The 18,807-nt window shown below is 45.6% G+C and overlaps 1 protein-coding gene across 1 annotated transcript in view; it reads left to right on the plus strand.

Annotated features, from left to right (window-relative positions):
- Window positions 1-530: 530 nt before the first annotated feature.
- The window catches only part of LOC125001178 (rho GTPase-activating protein 6-like), a 69,837-nt gene continuing 51,560 nt past the window's right edge, over window positions 531-18,807 (plus strand). Inside the window, exon 1 of the mRNA XM_047577088.1 lies at window positions 531-1,407. Coding sequence (XP_047433044.1) covers window positions 913-1,407 — 495 coding nt within the window. The 5' untranslated portion in view covers window positions 531-912. The remainder of the gene's footprint in view (window positions 1,408-18,807) is intronic.

Here is an 18,807-nt window from a genome sequence, read left to right on the forward strand (position 1 = left end):
CGTTGCGCGTAACGCGCCGGCGCGTCGTGCGGCGCGGCTTCATAAACTCCTCCATCAGCCGGCCGGCACCCTCCTCCCCAGGCTCCCCGCCGCTTCTTTTCATTTCCCCCCATACTTTCACGCACCGGGCCGCACGTGCTTCTGCTCTTTCTCCACGCACGCCACGTAAACACTGGCGGAACGGCGGAAAAGCCTCTGAGCATCTGTGTAAAGGAATACCTTGCACGCGGCGCCTTGCACAGGTGTGTGCAGAAAGGCTATTAATCCCGCGGCTAGATTATTGTTCGGCTAATAATAGCACCCGGCAGGGTTCACTGATAGGCCTATTATTTCCAGACAGCGGTGGATTAATAGGAGAGCAGGATTAATACTCCTATTTTCATCCCCAGCTAAATCATGTCTGTCTCTATGCATGACCTTCTGCCTGTCTGATTATTGTGTCTATACATGGCTAATTATCCTCACGAAAATGTGCCTCCTAATTATAGAAACCCATCTCACCCGCGTCTGTGTTGTTAATGTGATCTCACTGAGGAGGAAATTAAAGTGGGTTTTGGTGGATGAAGTCAGGGATCAGCCACGGATGGTGATCCCTGAAGGGCAGTTTTCTTTTACGGAGTTTAAATCGGGAACTGGGGAGTCTGGCTCGGTTATTAATTAGAAATACAGCGTGCGGGCGTTCATCTCAACTTTTTTGAACCCCACCCCCTAAACACTCGCGCTCCGCTCCAGTATGACCACACGAACCCAGCAGAGGGAAAGGAAAGGGAGACGTGCCGCTTCTCCACTTTGCAGCCAAATGCAGGCGCTTCCCAGCTCCTCGTCGGGTTCGATGGAGCAACAGTGAACCTAACGCGCAGCTTCAGAGGGACACACCGAGCGGCGCTGATGTGAGATTCACAAGACGGAGACATGTCAGCCGCGCAAGGACTTCTCAACAGCGTCTTCTCCTGCTCATCCCCCGCCTCGAAAGCCATGAGCAAGCGCAGGCTACGGCAGACTCGCAGCCTGGACCCCGCTATCATAAGACACTGCGGCACCGGGACGGATGGAGCGAGCGGCGCGCTCTTCCCCGGAGCGGCGACGTCGGGCGCAGGTGCGTCTCCGGAGCGGCCGGCTCACAAACCGGCTTTACGCGCCAAGGTCCCCACGCTCAAGGAGCCCATAACCCCTTCCATCTCCTCCCCTTCGATACCCCTGGACGTGTCTCCGTCCTCCAACTTCCACTTCGACTATGACATAGCGAAGCGTGCCAAAAGGAATACGGCCGGGGATTTACCGTTTATGGTGAGGGGACCCGGCGCGGCGCCGTCTGGGAGCACCGGCGCACTGTTCTCCCCGCGGAGGTGGCTCCAGAGGAAGGTGCAGCCGTCCAGCTCTCACGCTTACGTCGTGTGGAAGTCAGAGGTAAATTGTGTGTTTTCTCTTTTTTTCTCTCTGTGTAATACACAAACACACGGAAGGTAATTGATGCACACTTTCCAAAATGCAACAAAAACTGTTCCAACAACATTTCTTCAACCTGTTTCCCACTGGTATGAGTGTAGACGATGCTGTGTGTGAAAGCAGACATCCAACTCCATCTCTTGATGTAACAACAAGTCAAAATAACACCTAAACAACACGTGATTGTTTCTTCTAGAAGCACAACAAAACCCATCGCGTGTTAAAAACCACGTTCCAGTCCAGCCAGTCTCCAAATCTAACTCTTTGTGTATTGAGCTGGACATCAGGACCTGAGGTGCGATGAAAGCGTCAGATTTATGGCTTCTGAAGAGGCACTGTTGACCCGAGACTGACTTCTGCACCTAGAAGCCGCATGAGCCAGAGCATTACAGCCTATAAACAGCTCCGTTTCTTAGCCTGGCCCGAGGGCTCTTTGATAATTAAATGGAGGATGGGTTCACCTCTCCCACCTGGCTATTTTCTTTTCTTTTGTCCTCCTGCATTTCCAGTTCTTGTGAGAGTCTGGCGCTTGTTGATCTTTAAAGTTTTAAATAAGATGTAAACAGTTTTCCCCGCCACTGTTATGATCATTATTGGTTCGGTTCATATACACTGGCCACATATGAAATCCTTACCAACACAGAGAGATTTATTTTTAGTGTGTATGTAGGTGGGGCTGGGCTTTATAGTCTGCATAGTTGGCACCATTCCACATGCACTGGTGGAAAGGTATGATAATTTTCCAGCTTCTTTCGAGGGTCCGCTTAAGTCACACTTTGAATCTTGCACAGATTCCGAGTGTGTGTGTGTGTGTGTGTACGTGCAGCAGCGCGTGTTTGCGCCGACGCGAAGGTCTTAAGGACACATGGCCGGGGACTCGGTTCTCACGACTGGACGCGGTCACGGGGTCAGAACCATGCGGCCCTCAAACAGCTCTCCCATCATTCCCCATTACGAGGAACAGCTCCGGCCTCACTCTCCGTTTCATTTTCTCGAGGACTTTCTTTCTCTCACACACACACACACACACACACACACATGCGCGGGCACGCATCCACACTCTGTTTTCCTCCCTCACATCCTATCTGAGATGTCTACGAGCTCTCAGTCAGCAGAGTTTCCCACCACTGTAACTCAATTTTCCATGCCGCCCCCCCCTCCCTCCACCTCCCCTCCCGATACGGCCCGCCGAGGCTTGCATGAGGCCATCAGCGTGGAGTCATTAGCGCAATCTGGACCATGAAGTTATTGCACCTCGGAGTGTTTGTAAAAATACAAAGCCAAGAAGTGTTACTGGTCTGCTGGGATGTGTCACACACTGTTGGGTGTGAAGTAAAACCCTGAAACGATGTGTAAACAAAGACATTATGTTGAGAATGTAGCAGAATTTACACTGATTTGGACGTTTTTTTTTCCCTCCACCCTGCAAAACTGAATGAAAGGAAGTGAAATGATCATTTTTTTCCACACATGGCACATGCGTGTTCAGCTCAGGAAAAAGAACGTCCCCTCTCCTCTCAGATACAGTCGAAATCCACAGTCCGGCATTGTTTTCAGGTCCGACGGAACCCGCTCCAGCGCTTTTAGTGAAGGATCTGAAGTGTCTATTCATCGCAGGGATCCAAATCAGAGGGATAGCTAGGGAATGAGTGGCCACTCTTTATCCCGAGCTTTAGTCACTGGTATTTTTCCCTTTGTTGTGGAAAAAAATAGCAGACAGTTTCTGGTTGGTTTCTGCTCATTGAGGAACTGTAAAACTTCTGCTTCTTAATTTCCTAACAGCCAACAGTTTTAGAGTTTACATTTTTTTTAAAAATCTGTGGGGGTCTAGACCAAAATGTCAAATTTTCCAGATCATGGGGTGACAAAAAAATTATAGTAACACTGCTGTTGAAATGATTTGATTGTCTCTCAAAACAAAAGAGGCAGCCATGCTAGACAAGTAAAGCCACTGTCCTTAACTACTGCTGCATAATCAGACCGGATTAAAATGTAGGAGAGAGCCAAAACATTTCTATAGGTCGAGATCATGGTTTAAATCATAGGTCTTCAACAGGGGGCCTGCGACCCCTAGGCGGTCCACGGGAGTACTGAGGGGGGTCGCAAAAATTTTGGTTGATTAGTCATTTTTCATATATATATTTTAATTTTCCCCATATTCTGTCTCGACGGACCGACACGCCAGCCGAGACCCGTCAATCTAAGCCTCCTGTAGATAGTAGGACCCGCCCCTATCGCTACTGCTCCAATCACAAGGCTGCATATCACACGCTGACTCTGTCAGGTCCCCCGCGATTAGCCGAGACCCTGTTCAGTCCCCAAATGAAATCCAGACTCACGCTGCAGAAGAGAAGTTACAGTGCAGCTGAGGCCAAAATGTTTTGGTGATTCATTGCCCCTATTACATTTAGCTATTTAGCTTTAGCTTTATGGCAGTTGCACGGCCACCCAGCTGTTGCACATGTAAAATGATGATGATGATGATATATATTTATAAATAACTCTAGGCCTAGTTTAATATAGAACGCACATAGTAGGTAGGGGTCCCTACTTAATTTCCCCATCAGTTTAGGGGTCCTTGGCCTGAAAAACGTTGAAGACCGCTGCTTTAAATCATTTGCATGTGCAAGACTGACAAGTGTGGGTACAGGAGAACCTGTGCAGATCTGGTCCAGTGCTATGCCTTTTTAAGGAGGGAGATATAGAGGCAGAGTGAGAAAGAGAAGAAGGGATAAACAAAGACAAAGTGCAGACGTAAGGTTTATACAAAAAGCAGCGTCTGACAGTTATATTGACCTTGATTGCTTTATAGCTGCTTTTCTTTTCTTCCATCGACAGGTTGTGGATGTTGACACAACATCGATGCGGGGAAATGATCAGGAACGTGTTGTTACAGCTGAGGGCGAGCGGCTGGATTTGGGTCTCGAGGAGCGATCGGCTCTGAAGCCGAACATCATATCGGCGCGTAGATAAAAACAGTGTTTTTGTAGTTTTTATGGCGTGCGTTGACTCACTGCATTCTGTAACATCAGCATGTGAAACATAAACCGAGCCCACACAGTGCCTCGGCTTCCCTTACCATACTTTTCTTGCGTATGTTAGCACGCACAAAGGCTCAGAGGAAACAGTGGTCCGCTAATTTAATCCTGGTTGTTTATGGGGCGCCAGAATGTTGACATTGCGCAGTCTATTTTTAGACCCACTTACCCTAATGCTTTAAAAGAGTGATGAAAATCAGTCCAGAATGAAATCCTCAACTTTGAAAAAAAGCTGCTACTACGTGATTGATTTAAAGCTATTTAGAAATGGGTCTTTGAGGTCAGGGTTTTGCTTTCCGGTGGTGCGTTCATTAGTAACCACAGCAAAAATGTTACATAAACAAGTGCGGGCTCAGATACTAACACATAGCAGAGTTCTAAGAGTTTGCTTTTAGTGTCCTAATCAAGAAAGACAATCAAAAGTAGGAACAACATTTGCTCTAAAGGCTGCAAATGCGCATAAAGAGCACACGCAATCATAGTTGGTTCAATTCTCCATCTACTGTGTCGTTGAAACTTGGTTTTTACAACTTGAGAATTCCCATTTGGAAATGCTTCATGGACGGAAATATGAAAGTTGTTTATTAATATGTCGTGGTATTTTACCCTTTGAGCCTTTTCGGGACCAAAACATTTAAAAGTTATGATTGCTTACATTCCCCGAAGCTCCCAGTGTTGATTTGTGTGTATGAACCATAACTTAGCTACGTCGAGGCTTCTCAAGTGGTGGAGGAACACACTTTGAGAAGCACTAAACAGTCAAATGCTTGATATGGCGGGATCATTAAATCACTCATGGTTTTCTTTTTGCTGTTTGGCAACAGTTGGTTGCAGCTTCAGGGTCAAACCGGTGTCATTCTCATGGCTGGAGCATCAGGAGTCGAGCCATCACACACAACGTATAACACAAAGAGACAAGCGACCATGAAAGCAAACTGCAGAAGACACGTACGGCCTTGTTGTAGACGCAACTTTTTAGTGGTAATAGGTACTTGCTGAGTGAAACTTTCCGAAGAGGTGGTATATGCTGCGCTTAGCAGATGTTTTGCCACCTGTCAAACTGGTGCATTGAACATTAACTGCAGTTGGGTTGGTTGGTTTGCTGCAAGGTGACTGGGTCATGAACCAAACTGGGTCTCAGTGGATTAAAAAAGTGGAAAGTAAACAACAAATATTAGACTTTTACACCCTAAAACTAACCCCTAACCCCTAAACCTAACCCCTAACTCTAACCCCTAAACCTAACACCTAACCCCTAAACCTAACACCTAACCCTAACCCTTAAACCTAACCCCTAAACCTAACCCCTAACTCTAAACCTAACCCCTAAACCTAACACCTAACCCTAACCCTAATGTTTTCAACCCTGGTACAAAATAGATAGATGGATAGACAGATGGTTAGATAGATAATCATGTGCTTTCAACAACCGACGGAGGTCGAGCGAAAACCTTTCCTTTAAAGGAAACATTTACAACATCTCTCTAATGTTAACAATTAGACACAACTATCACCAGGAGCCCAGATTGACTCGAGAGAATTTCCCCGTGAAACATCACCGTGTTTTCGTAGAATCCCCTCCTCAAAGTGTGTGAAACATCTAACGAGAAACATTTGCGTTGCATGTTTTCCGAAGTGTTTCAGCAAGAGCCGCTGCACATGATTGCAATTGCTCACGCTGTGAACCATACAGGCTGAGGAGTTGACACCGGTCATGGCTCTCTGCCAGGAGCCAGCGGTCCTTTTTTCCTTTTTTCTTTTTTTTCTTTTAAAACCAAAAGTGGTACACATTGAATAACAATAACACATGGTCTTAGTATTTAGGAAAATGCCTTTAATCAGGAACTGGAGGAGAGTTAGGGTTAGGCTTAGGGTTAGGGTTAGGGTAGGCTGAACTTAATGAAAAATCTTAAGGCATCCATTTCTCTTAGTCTGCTCCAAGATCTTTTAAAGGCTAGTCATATTCCCAAAAGGAACACAAGAGCAATATTTGGGGCATCAGCGACACATATTTAACCATATTAGACTATTTTAATTGGCTCGCCAAAATACAACAACGTGGTGATGACACAGGCATCCATTTATTAGCTGTATCAAATTGATACAGCATATTTGAAATGCAGACATGCAGCCTCCCTTGAGTGAACACATTTTCTCTTGGACCCGATCTAAGAAACAGTGAGACTTGAACTTGTGAACCCGACTGCTATCCATTCTGCCTTTCCTCCCTAATTTCCTCCCTAAGTTCCCTCAAAATGACGAGGCTGCGTCGGAGGAACAAGACCTCGGCGTTTGGGCATCTTCGGAATGCTGCAAAAAATTACTGTACATGCGAAAACCAACCTCGCGCACCTCTCGCAAGCGCTCATGGATCATAGTGTAAATCAAGGAGTCAAATAGGGGATGTCATCACACTGTTGCAAGAGCCTCCATCAAAACACTGAAACTGTGATGAAATACAGGTTGATTTTCTTGGCTCGCCACCGCGGGTTCTGGCTCGGTTCACAGTCGTGTTACAGCCGCAGACAGATCTCACAGCATCTTGAATAGGGGTCAAAGGACTTACTATGTATCAGATGTTTATATATATTGGATTTAAAGACAATCTCTACAGCCGGAAAATATGGTAGACAAAATCACAGTGCGGAACAATGAGATAAGATAAGAACGAGTGACACATGTGGCCATACCATTAGCTGCCATATTTACGTTTAAGTGCAGTTCAGCTCAAACAATAAAAATGCTTTTCAGTCAGAACGAATAGCCAACCACCTGCCCTCCCAAAAACATGCAGTCCGCGGTCGGCCATTGGCTCTGGATTTGGCTGCACGTCCCACACTATTGGCACCGTTCAGCGGATTCAGCATGTTGAATCAGCGGTGCGGTGAGTCAGTGAAAGAGATCACTTTGATTGGCTGCCCAGATTAGAGAACCTGTGCAAGAGAAACAAAAGTAAACAGGATGAAGCTGAGAGGGCGCACACACAGGAAGGCTCTTATCTGAACACATATCAGTGACATGAACATCTAGAATTTATGAAATGATGCTCATCGTTCGGGAGAGGCCAACTCTGTGCAATGGTATGTAAATCTTCCTGGCTGTGTAGCCTCCTACCTAATAGCAGTAGTGGTAGCAATAGTAATCTCTTCTGATTTCCCTTTTTGTCGATATAGGATACATACTATTTCCACCTCTTATTAAGAGTCAATGCCATGGTGATGACTGTAGTCTTTGTGGTGCGTTCAAGCGCATGTTCTTTGTCCGTTACATGCAATGCAAGACAATGTTACAGCTGGCCTTTGTTGCCACGTCGGTTTGGTTTGTCCATACCTTAAGGCAGGACTCTTCAACATTTTTCAGGCCAAACTTATGGAGAAATTAAGGAGGGATATGTGTTCTATATTAAACTCAGCCTAGTGCTATTTATAACTATACATTATTATTATCATATATATGAAAAATGTCTAATCAACCAAAGAATTTGCAGCCTCCCCCTGCAGTGCCTCAAGAAAGATGAATGAAATGTTTCCATCAGTCTGCATTAAATCTCATTCAATCTGTAATGAGTTTCTGCAGAATGGACTCAGACGGCTGCCAAGAACATTCCTGGTTATGATACAGAAGACTTTCTGCAGCATGTTTTCATCCACTTCCCCCCAGGGGGAAGCTCTGGACGTATGCACGCCGGTCCGCAAAGGAGCCGTAGTTTGATTAGGACCCCTATTAAGTTTAATGGACCCAGTTGTAAACATCCTGCACCGGGCCGTTGTGTGTGCATCGAGATAATAATAATCTTGTAAAACATTTCTGCTTTTCTAGCAGAATCCACCCTCGCGGCTGATGTTACAGGGACGGGTCTCGTAAAAACCGGCCTTCGCGATTCTCTTGTTTTTGGCAAATGTCGGATCTTTCCTAACCAGGAGCAGGATGGGGAGATAAAAGCGAAGGACTCAACGTTTCTCATGTGAGGGGTTTATTGAGCTAATAAATAACCGTCCGAGTAGTTGTGTTAGCTTCGCAAAGCATGATCGCAGCTCCAAACAAGTGGGACACCAGAGGAGCCGGGTTTAAACTTTACCAGGGGTTATGACAGCAGTACATATAATATAATGATGATAATAATAGATGAATCCATAGAATATCTTGACTTTTGACTTTTGCATGCAATTCTGAAAATGTGGTATTTATTTCACAAGGAAAGTATTAAATGCTTCATCCAGATGAGATGCACCATTTTGCTAATTCGCCATAAATAATCCAATTTAACACACATTATGAAATGCAGTTTGAGATGAAATAGACTGACAGAGACCCCAGCATACTGTACAACGTCTGTAAAAAGAAAGAAGTAAACAAAACAAAACAAAAAAAAAATCACCCTTCTTTAATTTGTGCCTGAAACCTGATGCCTCACGGGGCAACTTTTTGACAAGTTTCCATGATATTCAGTTGAGAAGAACCATATGAAAGCGCGGGGCCTCGCTCGGCAGTGTTTTGGTTGAGCAATCTCACGTCTCCTTTGGGATGTTTTCTCAACAATGAAGGAAAAGCGAGCGGCTTGAAATAGAGACGGCTGAAAAGTAAACATTAATTTCCGTGGCCAGAATCTCTCTGTCTGTTGCCGATTAAACCTCTCCTTCAGTGAGAAAGGCTGCAGTGTTGAGTTACTTTTTTTGTGTGCGTGAGTGTGTGTGGGAGAGAATCCTGACGGGCGGATGATCTAATTGTGCGCTTTCGGGTCTGAAGGCAAAAAATATCTCGTCCCAAAGGTATCCCCGTGTGTGTGTGTATAACAATGACCCCCATGTCCACTAATGTCCTCTCTAATGTGGTTTGTCATGGGCCAGAGGGGGCGCATGGATGAAATCCTCTCGCATGTGCCACGGTGTGTTAAGTTTACAGCTTCCCATCTATGCGTTCGCCTCAGTCACTGTAAACTCTGGTGATATGATACTCACACCGGGTCAAAACATGTCACTGCGTCTCAAACCACACCCGCTCTGTGTCTGATCATGGAACTTTGACAGAAAGATAGATGGTGTACATTGTAGGACTATATATCCAAGTCACAAATGAGCTGTAAAGCAATGGAAATGTTCTGGAGAAGCGTTTGCAAGCTTCAACCTTCGATTCTAAAGCTTGCTGCAGGAACTTGCGGACCTTGTTTTAGGCGACCCAGACCTTTGCGCATACACTAACTGCAGGAGTCGGCCTTTCATGGCCACTTTTCAAAGGATAAATAAGCACATGTAAAGATGGAGCCCCAGGAGTCCTGAAGCTTTTGAACCTCAGTGTGGAGACTCCGGCCATCTCAAAAATGGGCTTAAAAATGGCGACATTTATGCTTAATGTTAAACTTGTTATAAGTAAAACTGGTGATTTCGATGAAAATGTACCATAAACGGAAAAAAAAATTAGTTGTACCGGTCTGTTGGGCTTTTTAACATCTTCAGGAACTTCAGTGGCCAGTTAAGGAACTGCAGTTTTTGCCACTAGTCATCAAGTACGTGCTCAAGGCTACGTGTTTCTGAGCACACTTACAAAATGCACAGCAGGTTTCGGGGTTAGGGTTAGGTTAGGGTTAGGGTTAGGGTTAGGGTCAACCCTAGCCTTTACCACAATAGGGAGGCCATTTTTGAAAATGTTTCCATTCCTGTGGAATACAGGTCGTGTCATTTTACGAGTCAGTTTAACAGACTTTGGAGAGTGGAGTTCAAAGTCACATAAACACTTAAAAGTGTTCCTTTTGACCACCAGTAAACCAACTAAACAATATTAGGAAACACTTTCACAGTTAATAAACTGTGCTGGATGCGTTCACTCGTCTCCGTCGAAATGTAAACAGCTCCGCGCGAGTGACGCGGTCAGTAAACAGTTGTGCGACAGGATCGATGAGCGGTGACAGATTTGATTACTCAAATCTGTCGTTTGAGTAAACCATGTCCCTTCAACAACCCCTAATGAGCTTGCAAACAGAGCCAATAAGCTGTGTCATGTTCCAGGTAACCAGGCCTTCATTCTGACTTATAATAACTTAGGTCTTTCTATAGCATGGCACTGGGTATGCGTCTATGCATATGAACTTTCTATAGCCACATTTAGACCTAAACATTTTGGAGAAGAAATACCTGACAATTTTCTCCACCCACAAAATATTTGTTGTGTTGTCGTGAATCCACTGCCCCCGGCCAATCAAATTGTTTGGGCACAGCAGCGCCACAGTCGTGCAGATCATCTGAGCGGAATTAAATTTGTTTACAATCGGTTGGGGGACTATCCAAATTCCGTGGAGAAATTCCTTTTTTCTTTCTTTTTTTTTTTTTCTTTGTCTCAGTTGAAGCTTGCCCCGTAACGAAATCTCAAAAACTGAAACTTGGCAAAAGCAAAGGAAACAAACATCTTTTAAATTCCACTACAGAGGTGCTACATGATGCTACGCGTCAGATTTCTGTGGAAAATGACTAAATGAGATGGAGTTTCGGTTTGAATTGGAAGTGACGGCACTGATTAATTCCATTTACGCTGCAAAATGATCAACCGCAAGAATGCGCATGCACGCATTTGGTGACACACAATGCACTGACTCACTATTTGATGTTATTAGGAATTTTGGCACCATTTTATTTATTTATTTTTTTTGCCATTTTTGGAACCTTTTTGCAACAACCCTACGTTTTTTTTAGCTTCTACAACACTGGCTTGTTTACAGCCCATCTATTTTTCTTCTTACCCCATCTGGCTTTCCTTGCAATGATGTCACCCCATTCCCAGATCTCAGCAATTACTCTGGTGCGCGCAATGTCATCCTGACCGAAAGAGCCGATGGCCAAACCACTCAGACGAAGCTTTTAGTTCGGGCCCTTAAAATTCCGCCAAGCGCGAGTCTCAATCAGCTTCACTCTGCTGTCGTTGACGCAGACGTGTCGTGTCACATTAAAGAATGATGTTTTGCTCAGCGGTTGCGGATATATGTTGACTGCCTGCTTTCTGCCGCGTGCATCCATCTTCACGAGGCATACCGAGAGGATACCGCATGTTCATATCCTGCCCCGCTGCTGAAAAATGAGCCCAAAGACATGAAATCCAATTTTGTTTTTTGATTTTATCGACTTTTTTTTTATCTGAATGCTGGATTCTGGGACTCTGTTTTCGAAAACACTGAGTTCATGCTTGGATCGCTCTCGCGAAGTCAGCCTCTTCTCCTCCGGACGGTGTATTTTAATTACTTCTATGTGCTGCGGAGTGTTTGACCTCCATGTCACGCCTCCCTTTCGCATGCCTGTTTATGAGATAAAACAGTTTCTGCGCTGTGTTTGGTGAGGATTAACCGAACGTTCCTACTCACACGTGTAGGATTTGGACTTCCCTGAGGGATCTGCTAATGAATACCTGTGCATGCATGTGTGCGGACTTCAGGATCGGAGACGCCGTGCGTTTGTGCTCGCTCCTCTTGTGCGTGTGTCTCTTTCAGCGGAGAGGTTTAAGGAATTATTTATTTGGAATTCCAGGTCAGAGCTTCATGCCGAGGCCCCGGGGCTTTGACTGACAGAGGGCTGGCCACTAACAGAGTGACCCCCAACTTCCTCCCTTTTTTTTTTCGCCCGGTTTTTATTTGTCTTCGCGGACGGACGCTCACTCCCACCCATTCCTCGCTTTATTGACTCGCGTTTATAGACTTATAGACCAGAACCGCTTTCCCTCTAATCTTGGGTTTTATGCTAAAAGCGGCAAACAAAGCGAAGCGATGATCTCACACCCGCTCGGGTTTACTTTTGAGAAAACAAAACCGAGCTGGGATCGCGGGTTTGTTGGACAGGTCCGGCTTCGTCTTTCCAAAGACTACACACGGAGCGTGTCGCAATTTGTTCTCCAACATGATGGTTGCTTTGAAGCGTCCTGCCCGAGGAGCTGAGTGCTGCCAAATCAGCGTCCTCTTTTACACATCTGTGCAAAACTCCCCTCTTAAAGACAGTGGTTTATGTAGTTTCCACTTTGAATCTTAAAAGCTAGTTGTTACAAGTTAGTATTTGGGATATTCATTGCCCTAGAGGATGAAACTTAATGATTTTTATGACCCATCAACCCTTAATTTAGCTCCAAAACGAGGAAACTAACCCAACAAAGTCAACTTGTATTGTAAAAACCTTGGTTCAATGTCTCCAGAGAATTTTACCAAAGACCGATGGAGACACTAAGTAGAGACCTCATATATGTGTTCTATATTAATCTGAGCCTAGTGGATCCTAGTTTAAAGTTGTGGGAGAAAACCGTGCGTTAAAATATACGTCAACCATCGATTTTGCGACCGCCCAACTGCAGTACCTCCGCGGACCCCCTGTTGAAGACCTATGCTTTAATTTAAGAATCCGTGCTGGACATTTTCCTTTGATTCCCCAACAGCGACTCGCACCAAAACATTTCCAGAGCGAGCCGTGCACTTTCCAGAATGTTATCGCCGCCGCTCTTTCCACACTCCTCTCGGCCGTGAGGGGTCACCGTTATCTGCTGGGAGTTAACGCAAACAATCGGACGAACACAATTGGAAACGTCTCCAAAAGCAGCGCCGATTCGTAACGCGGTTGCGTAACCGCGCTAACGTAGAGGAGAGACGTCCTCGTTAACTGCATCCATATGCTCCGAGTTTCTTTTGAGGGTCAGTAGGTCAGACCGGCGCACGGATTAGAGGTGAAGTCATCCTGAGGCAGACGCTCAAATGACACGTACGCAGATACTCTAGACGTACAGATGAATCTCTTTTTTTAACCGTCTATTTCAGCAGACGCTGCGAAAGCAAACCCTTGTCACCCAAGGACACTCATCGATGACTCCAGGACCTGAAAAGATTTAAAGCAGAAGACCCCCTTCCTCCAAACCCCTCGCGCCACCCCCACAAATCCGTCAGACAGTAAGGAAGCAAAACAGAATGAGACAGCAGGCATTTACACAGCCGGAGCTCTGTGGCTATAAATAGAGACATAGCTCAGCGGAGGAATGGCTGCGCGCGCTCGAGTTCCAGGAGAGGCGTATTGGTTGCAGGTGTGCGCGGAGGACTGGTCGGCTCCAGTTAAACGGTGATGTGCGTCATGGTAAAGTCGGTGCAGCTTTTCATGCGCAAAGTTTGCGGTGCCAGTGTGAGGAAACGTATGCTTCAACTTCTGAAGAGTTAGCTTATCAGGAAGGCATTGCAATGACAACACAGAGTGAGAGTCGTTTGTAGCAGAGAGCCTACTGCCATCTAGTGGACACGTTTGTTAAAGCACTACACAAATGGCAAACAGATTGAGGTTTTGCATACTTGGGATTGTTGCACCAGATTTAGTTGTCGCATGCTGTGACAAGAGTTAATGGAGAAAACAAAGGACTTGAAATATTCACCAAATGAAGAAAAAGATGGAGACCTTGTGTGAGGTTCCTGCATCCTTCCACGGCCTTACTAGAACACACCTCCACACACAGTTCCTTCCATGTTCCTTGAGACTCATTGGTTATTTGTAAAATGAATATAGTTAGATAGTTAAGCAGGACTTTAATATGTCTGTACCACTATTGACACAAAAGCATCCAAGCTTTAACACAACATGCTTCCTACATTTGATCAAAAGGTGAGTTTTCTTTAGGTGTTCCAGCTTTCGCCCACAGTTTGAAGATGCCCTCTTGCTGGGATTAGCTATAGCAACCCTTGCAGCCTTGCAATCTGCAAGATAAATGGTTCAAAATAAGGGAAAAGATAAATGGATTTCCTGCAGGAGCTCCATCCTCAGCTACAGTCTTCAGACGTGAAGCCACCAAAGGTTTCGTGCAGCTGCAGGTGTGACGTACGTGTCGTCGTCTGGTCAGCAGAGGGCGCCAGCGAGCCGCTCACGAACCCGCAGGAACCCGACTCCCTCGCACAAACACATGCGCACACAAATGATGAATCGCTGCAAAAATGTGGGTGGGCTGCACCGCGGCCAGTCGCAGCTGCACACATCTGTCTCCTCGGCCTCTCCGTGTCATAAGTATCTTGCAAAAACATTACAATAGCCGATACCAGCTGCGGCCGGGGGATATTTCACAGAGCCGGGGCCAAATAAAACTATTTAAGATGCGTCGGAGAAAAGCCCACCAATTTGATCCCAGTTCCCGAAACGTGTTAACTTAATAAGAATATTTTACAGCCCTTAAACCTTTAGACGTTGCGTGGATATAGATACACTTTACTATACCTGCTATAAGCTGCATGGTATTTACATAATCAGCACCCACCGACTTACTGCTAAAGCTATTTAACTAATAAAACATTGCGGTAAACGTGGGCTGGTATTGTTATCATTACGCAGCTGACTCGTATTCTTTTAAGATGTTGCAGTGGAGTTGTTTGTACTGTCACCAGCACCCACACGCACACAGAAACACACACACACACAAACATAACAATGTGTGTTTGTACTGCTTTAGCAGGGAACAGCATCACTTCCAAGCAGAGATCATATTCTCTCCTGCAGCGTAACGTTCCCAGAACATCCACGTGTGTGTCTTTTGGAGGAGGGGGGGGGGTGGTTGCATGTGTGTGTATGTGTGTTTGTGCGCACCACATTATCTTTAGAGAACCTGCAGTCCTCCGGAAAATCCTAAAACCGTCTGCCTTTTTTTTTTTTTCGACGGCGAAAGCAGGTTTTTGAAATGGAAATCGAGACTGCAATTAACCAACTTTTCCAAATAAACAAACTATCCTTTTAGCTATTGTGCGTGAGTGATCGCTCTAGCACATGAGCTGCTTCGCGCCGATGATGCAGCCCAGGAAGAGATTTGGCATGGAGGAAGGTCTTTCCTGGAACAAATCCACCGGCGCAGGAAGTGATGCGTTTTACATTTTCATCTGCAGAAGCGGAGGTTTGTCCGAGACAAACAGCAGAATAGGAGAGTGGTTAAGAAAACAAAGCATAGTAATACGTGTCATTCATCTTGTCTTCCTGTATCCTCTAATTCTCCTCAGATCATCGCTCTGTCTGTTTTATTGCCCCATTGTCAGTGCGCATCATCTCTCAGCCTCATTACTCACCTGAATAGAAAGCAGATGCTTTGTCTTTTAGTTTCACAGCTACCCGCTCTCGTCTCTCGGTCTTAAACACCCGGACGCACCAGACCGAAGAACTAGCGGCAACGGAGGCCAAACTCTTGAACGCACTGCAAAGGCTGCAACCACAAGTAAACTAGCACCTTCTGCAGCAGGTTCTGCACGGGCGTGAAAGGAAATAGCCTCTGCACGAGCAGGTGGCATCGTCTGTATTCATCACCTGAAAAGGGAAATTCAAGAGCTGAGAATCTGGTTACGCAAGACGCTTGCGCGCGGCTAGCCTCCACTGAATCACGCTGTTCAGTTGGTTTACATTCTGAAAATATTTGCATCGTGGAATGTTAAGATGGAGGTTAAAAAAATGCATCTGTTTGGGGACTTTCTCTTCTCTGGTTTGCTTAGCTCTTTAACTATTTAGCTGTTCATCCAACACACACTCAGGCGTCCACCGTCAGGGCCGTCGTTCCCGGCTTTGGCAGCGCGCCGCGCACCGTTAGCGCCACGCCGATCGCCGTTGGTGGCTTTCCAGGCGATTCAACGCGTTTAATCAGTGGCAGGATGAGTTAGCGAGGGAGATCTCTCCGGTTGACGTTGTTTTGCTCCTCTGCGGATCAGGCTCGTTCCAGGACATCCCACAGATTCTTGATCAGTTTGGGATCTAGGGAATTTGGAGGCCAGGTCAACACCTGGTGTGTGTCTGTGTCAAGGCTGCATCTGGCCGGGGATGGCTGCCATCGAGGAGTGTCATTGCTAAGGGGTGTCTGATCCGGCCTAGATGGGTCCAAGTAACGTCCACGCGAGCGAATGCCAGGTCCACGTTTCCCAGCAGAACGCACAACGTGGTCAGCGTTGTTCACTTCATCTGTCAGTGGTTTTAATGTTGTGGCCGATCTGTGTTTGTGACAGCTGGATGTTGGCTGCAGTCCCTGTGGTATGCTGGAATGCAGCTCATTAGTCAAGACACGGGGCGGTGAGTCACAGTCGGACATCTGTGTCGGTAGATCTTTGACGTTGGTTTGGTGTTTCCATGCTTTAAAAAGACAAAGGTCCGACCAGCGGCAACGGCAAAACTCGAAATCATCGGCAGCTGGGCATCTGTCAATGGTTGCCCCCTTGCCTTAGTGTGTCACATCCCTTCAAGACTGAAAAAAGACAATGATGACTGTTGCAGGGCAGGTTCCTATTAGTATATGAGAGACGCACTAAGACGAATCAGTGAGGCCTGATAGGAGATAAATCATTTCAGAAAGGTAAACTATCTCCTCCAGTGATTAGGTGAGATGATTGTGTTTTTATAACACTAACCTTCAGGTGTGTCGGTCCGCTTTCCAGCCGAGAGCCGCAATTTGCCTAATTTAACCTAATTGGAGGAGGTTTTGCCATCACAGAGGTGCCCGGTTTAACGCGAGAGCGTGGGAAAAGGCGGCGTTTGCCAGAGCGCAGATATGAAGCGTGTCCGCGGATCTGGAGGGACCGAGCGAGAGCAGAGTAAAAAGAAAGGCCGACGGGAACGAGCGGGCTGCGGAGGGATGAGGCGAAAACACTCGCAAACACACACACACCTGGGTTGGATTAGCTCGGGCTAGCAGGGAGGCTGCGTGTTAATGGAGATTTAATAGGCTCTGAAATGACTTACCGCAGTCATTCAGCATGTGTGTGCGCAGATGTGCGCTTGTGTTTTATTATTTTTTTTTCGACGTTTCCCGGCATGCTTTTTGGCTTTATGAAGTTATTAAAATTTTCCATTTTGCTTTCTGTTGACAGTGGAGATATTCAGCTATTGGAGAAGCCAACATGCTGGGCAATCATAACAACACAGAAATTGGTGTTTAGATTTGGTTCATAGGCTCTGTTTATGGAACTGAGTGGGGGATCTCCGCTGGACGCTGGATGCTGGCGTGCTTAACATCGCTGCATTCCGACTGATGCTGGATCTTCGGGGCTTACGCTTCTGCGAAAGATTATACGCGTAGGCCACTATCAAACTGTGACGTTTATTGTCTGTAAAAATGGCGACTCTGTTTAAAACCTTCTGCTTCTTATCTTAGCATGTTACTCTAATATTTCAACTCCGGAGAGTCTGGTTTTCATGCTAGTTGCTTCTTGAAAACAATTCCTGTTTAGTAGCATATGAAGCTACTTCATTACTCTCATACAACAAAGATATGTTTCTTTAAAAGGTGTAGTGTGGTGTTTAAGGTACTTATCTGTTGTCAATGTACTGTATTAGGGTTAACCCTAACCCTAACCCTAGGGCTAACCCTAACCCTAACCGCAACCCTGACCACAACTGTTGGCAACTGCTGTTACTTGGCGCTTGTATCACCTCATTACCAGCCTACAAGCCATTTCACTGCAGCTTCTTTATTATTTCTTTCTTATTTATGTGTTTTTTATTGTTTTTTTTTTTTTTATTGTATTGCTGATCCTGAGTAAGACTTAAAGAGGTCGAAACGCCGACTTTGGGCATTTTTCTTTGTCTTTTTTGGAAGTAGGCCATCAATGGAGGTTTTTGAAGTTTTTTATACCCTCAACACCTTTTGTAAGGGTACCTTCCTTAGTCATTATTATTTAAAGAAACTAACAAATAAACAAATTAACAATCAACAACCAACAAACCAACAGTGAGGGGAGGGGACTGGAGCTTTTTTATGGACCTAACCCTATATCAATTGTTTACCAGGGTCCATTGACAAAAACAGTAATTTTATCTCTCAGTACATGGTAGTTCCTGGTCTAGTAAATTTAATCCAAAATATTAGTAAACTAGCAAAGGCACACAATTGTACAGCATAAACAGAAATACAGTGTAAACCAACCAATACAGCAGTCTGCAACCATTCTTGTGTTTTTGTCAATGGAGTCTGGTTTCTTTCAAGAGATCAACATAATTGGCTTCCGTCCACCTCAGAAAAAAACTGGATCCAAAACCAAACTGGAAGTGCGCCGACCACCGTCTACTGTACACAGACTGTGGATGCCTCGTCCAATCCTACTTAAAAGAAACTGAACCGTCCCTTTAATTTGAGAGCGCAACGTGTATATTTGACATGTTTAACGCACGCAGCTATTGAAGCGGTTGAGAAGACTTCTCCGTACACAAAATCACGCGCCTCAAACTGCACATGACCCGTTCCTGTTTTGCTTTTCTTCCATTTTATTATTCGAGGTTTTCTAAATGTAACTCTGCAGACTCTCCCCCTTCCTGACAGCGAGGGTCTGTCTGTTGCCGCAGCAACAACTCAGTGATGTAAACAGTGCCGGTGA

This window comes from Mugil cephalus, chromosome 23 (genome assembly GCF_022458985.1).
Source record: "Mugil cephalus isolate CIBA_MC_2020 chromosome 23, CIBA_Mcephalus_1.1, whole genome shotgun sequence".
NCBI classification, from domain to species: domain Eukaryota; kingdom Metazoa; phylum Chordata; class Actinopteri; order Mugiliformes; family Mugilidae; genus Mugil; species Mugil cephalus.